This window comes from Berghia stephanieae, chromosome 3 (assembly GCF_034508935.2).
Source record: "Berghia stephanieae isolate SIO BIC M18660-M18661 chromosome 3, UCSD_Bste_1.3, whole genome shotgun sequence".
Lineage (NCBI taxonomy): Eukaryota > Metazoa > Mollusca > Gastropoda > Nudibranchia > Aeolidiidae > Berghia > Berghia stephanieae.
The window spans coordinates 29,324,348-29,329,347 of NC_088362.1; the positions used below are offsets into that span (position 1 = coordinate 29,324,348).

General features: G+C 34.9%; 1 protein-coding gene across 8 annotated transcripts in view; it reads left to right on the top strand.

The window, feature by feature from the left end:
* The window catches only part of LOC144967492 (neuron navigator 2-like), a 129,755-nt gene that overhangs the window by 79,053 nt on the left and 45,702 nt on the right, over window positions 1–5,000 (top strand). Inside the window, exon 2 of one of the 8 annotated variants that reach the window (XM_078904817.1) lies at window positions 3,428–3,645. The exons of 6 other annotated variants lie outside the window; for them this stretch is intronic. In XM_078904817.1, the coding sequence (XP_078760943.1) occupies window positions 3,580–3,645 (66 nt within the window). In that variant the 5' untranslated portion in view covers window positions 3,428–3,579. Of the gene's footprint in view, window positions 1–3,384; window positions 3,646–5,000 lie in introns of those variants that run through there. One more of the 8 variants, XR_013644398.1, reaches the window with a different exon arrangement.

A 5,000-nucleotide genomic window follows, 5' to 3' on the forward strand; every position in this document is an offset into this window, starting at 1 on the left:
AAAGAGAGAGAGAGAGAGAGAGAGAGAGAGAGAGAGAGAGAGATTTATGTGGAGATATCGTTTAATTAGTTCTTGTAGTTTTATTTTTTATGAGACAAATTAACAGAGGGAGAGAAAAAGAGAGCTGGAGGAGGAGAAAGAGGAGGAGGAGGAGGGGGAGGAGGAGGGGGAGGAGGAGAAAGAGGAATTCTTTTAAAAATTGCGACTGTGAGTATCCAAATCGAATGTATTTATTGAAACAAGAAAGTAACATTAATGAAACGGGTTTGTTTTATTTAATTCTAATAAAAATGAAGTTTTTCGGCAGAAAAAACCCGACGCAAAATTTTGAAAAGACACTAATTACTGGAATGTATTCAGTTTCAGTCTGTAGAGAAAGTTGTGTCCAATGTTTGACAAAATTTCTTAGAAATCTATTCTTGTCATGGACGTCATTTTCCTGAATGAATAAATAGTGATTATTTTTTTATAAACAATATTTAAGTTTCTTATAACGAAGAAGAACAAGAAGAATGGAGAGAGAGAGAGAGAAAGAAAGAAAGAGAGAGAGAGAGAGAGAGAGAGAGAGAGAGAGAGAGAGAGGGGTGGGGGGATGGGGGGGGGGGGATAGGAGAGAAAAATTGCATGAAAGCTTTCTAATTAACTGTAAAGCCAGTGTTTGTATTTGAGCAGTAGATTAAAAACAGGAGATGCACATTGAACAATATATTATATTTTCTGTATTGAGCGCTATATTTCATTTATTTATTTATTTATTTATTTATTTATTTATTTATTTATTAGTATAATAATAATAATAATAATAATAATAATAATAATAATAATAATAATAATAATAATAATAATAATAATAATAATATAATAATAATAATAATGATAATAATTCATCGCACCAGATTTGGCGTTATCAAACACAGAGGATGCAATTGGCAGTGTGTCATTAAGTGAAATACTCACTTGTCCCTCCTGCCAGTTCAATAGTGTTAACCTTTGTTTCAAGTCTGATTGAGAGAATTTAGTGAGAATTTATCACCCAACTGGCGGTCATTTAAATAAAAAATGAAAAAACAATAGCAAAGAGCCGAGTGTTGTCAAGTTTATTGATTAGTGATTGAGTTGTAAAAGAAAAAAAACTTGAGCTTTTATATAGCACAATATCCACTAAACGTGCTCAAAGCGCTTTACAAAGAGTCCCTGGCCAACAGCAAGGCGTAACACGTAGAACGAGACATGACGCTTGTTAGGCGATATTACAAGGTTTTTTTTTATCCGATAAAGACAACGCTGTTCACGGTCACCTAAGTACGGTGAGAGAATGGGAATTGAAGAACGAACTTTTTCCAAAGACTCTACTATGCGCCGAGCGAAGCAGGCTCGAACCCAGGACCTTCCGATCCGAAAGCGAGTGTCATACCACTAGATCACATTATAGTATAGCTGCACAAAGAAGTACTGGTTCTTGGTGTAAACATACGAAACCTTTTTGATTTTATCGCGAGAGATTTAAAACAAGTGTAATGTTACGAGATCGGAAAATAAATGAGTCTGTTTTGGATAAGGTTTTTCTTATCTGGTGAGCTCTCTCGAGTTACGATGGCGGACTCCCTCCGGTATCTTCCAAGTGTGATGTATGTTTGTGCAAAGATGGGAAGGCTTGGGGGTAGAAGATACAAGATATTGATAAGATTTTGACAAGGGTGATAGGGAGGGGGGGGGGGGGGGGGAGGGAGGGACACTGGCTGGGAGAGAGTTGAACGGACGGAAAGTAAAATTGGAAAGGGTGGGGAGAGGTTGAGGGTGTATGGGTGAATATTTCTGCGAGGGAATTCGGAAATTCGTCAGAAATGATGATGAAGAGAGAGAGAGAGAGATAGAGAGAGAGAGAGAGAGAGAGAGAGAGAGTAGGATATAGGATAAGGCAGATTAGTGAATGTATAGATAGGTAGAAGATATTGATATTTAGAGAGAGAGAGAGAGAGAGAGAGATAGATAGATAGATAGATAGATAGATAGATAGATAGATAGAGCAAGAGAACGTGTGAATTCGTGATCGTGAGTGAAATAACTAGCAGGGACCATGGACCGGTGGTGATTTATTATGAAAATCTCATTATCTCGTCATAGTAATAAAAGTAATACTAACAAAATACATTGACTGATGGCAAGGAAAACGATAGGTGATAGCGATGAAGGGGTGAATTGATATTAACGACCGATTTTCACCAAACCTATTCTGCCATACTCTGGAAAAAAACTCATATTTAAAAATTTGGCCAGAAAACTCGTCCTTCAAATATCGATCGATTTAAATGACTCTCGTCTTGGAACAAAACTCTCAAACCCGGGACTTCGACTACTTCATCGAAGTCCCGGGTTTGAGAGTTTTTGCCAATATAAGAGTCATTTAAATGGATCGGTATTTGAAGGACGAGTTTTCTAGCCAAATTTTTTAATTCGGGTTTTTCCAGAGTACGGCAGTTAATGTTGTAACTAAAATCCTACTTTGTATACTTAAAAATGGCTTCAAAGAAACATTGGAAGATATTACGTATAATTTCATTGTTGGGTATAATATTATATGGAATGACCGTGTTGATACTGACAAAACGCTTTTTAACTGTTTTGATCGCCTTTTTGTTTATTCATTTGTTGTTTGTTTGTTTTTTGTTTTTTGTTTTTGTTGTTTTTTTTAAATCATTATTTTACATTTTTTGGTTATTTTTTTTTGTTTGTTTGTTAATATTTTGGTCAGTTTGTTATGTTTTTTTTTTTTTTTTTTTTTTTTTACATTTTATATTATTTCGGTTAGGTTTATTTTTTACTTGTTGGCGTTGGTTTTATTTTATGTTTATTTTTTAATTTTTTTTTTAAATTTTTTCTGTTTGTGTTTGTTTTATTTTCTTTTTAAAAATATATATCAGATATCTATAAGAATTGTTGAAAAGTGGGAAGTCATTTTAATGCATCGATATACATAGTGAGAAATGAAGTAAACTTTTCTTGTGGCTATAAAGGAAATAAAAAGAAAGCGTTTTGCCAGAGCAGGCAGGGCACGTTTGTCCAGATAAATTACAATAAAAGTCCTCTGTATTCCGTTTGATAAAAATCGCTTTTTATTTTATTGTTTGTTTTCCGTTTTTATGGACATTCGATTTGATGTGCTTTGTCTCCGGCCGTCTTTATTATTATTATTATTATTATTATTATTATTATTATTATTATTATTATTATTATTATTATTATTATTATTATTATTATTATTATTATTATTGTTATTATTATTATTATTTATTATTATTATTATTATTATTATTATTATTATTATTATTATTATTATTATTATTATTATTATTATTATTATTATTATCATTATTATCACTTCAGTATATAATGTTAACGAGTTTATCATTATGACTGGTTGCTATAGTGTAAAGCTGTGATTGTTGAATATTGTTGCTATTGTTAAATGCAAACACGTTTATAACGATGGCATGTTGCTAGACCGTTAAGCCTTAAGTCGTGATATTATTTGATATTATTTCTACTGTATATTGATGAACAGTAATAGTTATTTCAATTATGGAAGAAAAAGAGAAAGCGGAATTCGAATCTCTTTGCGATTATGAGGAAAACGACGGCTATTTGGTGAGTATGGAAACAGAATTCTTCCAAAGTTGTCATTTTGTAAAAAATCCCTTTATCCATCCCAAAAGGAAAATTTTTCTCTAGGGTCTATTCTAAGGGAAGACTGGAAAATTGAACTAGGGCGAGGTGACTTGCTCAAGGCCACACAGCGCAACGACGGGTGATGGAACTCGGCACCTTCCGGGTGCGAAGCAAATCCCGTACATACCGCTGAGCACGGATAACGGTGTGCTATGCCTTTGTGATCTCGTGGTATGACACTTACCTTTCCCATCAGTAGGTCTATGGGTCGAGTCCCACCACTCTGGGCGGCGCAAAGTTGAGTCCTTGTGGAAAAGCTCTTTACTCACATGCTCTCTCCCCGCTCAAGTGTAAGATTTAGAACCCGTCAGGTAGCACCAGTTGTCTGTTTTCTCTGTCTAATATAAATTGTACTTGCGCCCCACAAGGCGTCGTGTCTTGTCCTAAGTGTTTAATATTACTGTTAATTCAGAAAAGTGAGTGGAGCAGGCACGTATGTTGGTAACAACAAGAGATGAAGTGAGTAGGAAAGTGCCAGAAGACAATCGAGAATATAAAAAAAAATTTTGCGGCGTTGATGGGAGTTTGAACCCTCGACCTTACTGGTACGACAACTCCGCCTGGCCGGTGAGAGCTATATGACTCTACCGTATGAATGAACTATCCACAAAACAAGGCAACCTCAAACGTTTATAGTCTAATTAATACAATTTAGTGAGAACTACTCATAAAAATGGCTGGCTAAAAACAATAACAAAGAGCTGAGTGAGGTCAATTTCGTTCCTTCTATACACGACAACTCCGGTCGGACCAAGGAAAGAAAATATCATGTAGAAAGAGAGCGAAGGGTCAAAGCAACAAAGAAAAACAGCCGACAATATATTTAATGGTCAGTACTACCTAGGGGGGTGGCGGAGGGAGGTAAGAATTTTAACTCACTCTGACAGCATGACCCAGGGATGGCACATGACCGAAGGCATGGCGAGACGAGCTCAGCTGGTCGTTGGTTTGTGGATAAGTTCAGGAAATGAGCCTATGTAACGGTTCATTCATACAGATTCGTTACCTTTGCTTTTAATCATTCATTCCTCCACCTATGTGCCCAGGTGTTCAAAAATAGACTTTTTAAATTATAGTATAATGTCTCTTTGGTGATAAGAACGCCTGTTTTGTAGATAAATAGATATGATGTAAACATTTTTTTCAGTCGTCTCGATGTGGTTATTCGACATGACCTGACCTGATGACTGACTGACTTACTTTATTATTTACTTAATTATTTACTTTAATATTTACTTAACTATTTACTTTATTATTTACTTAAATATTTACTT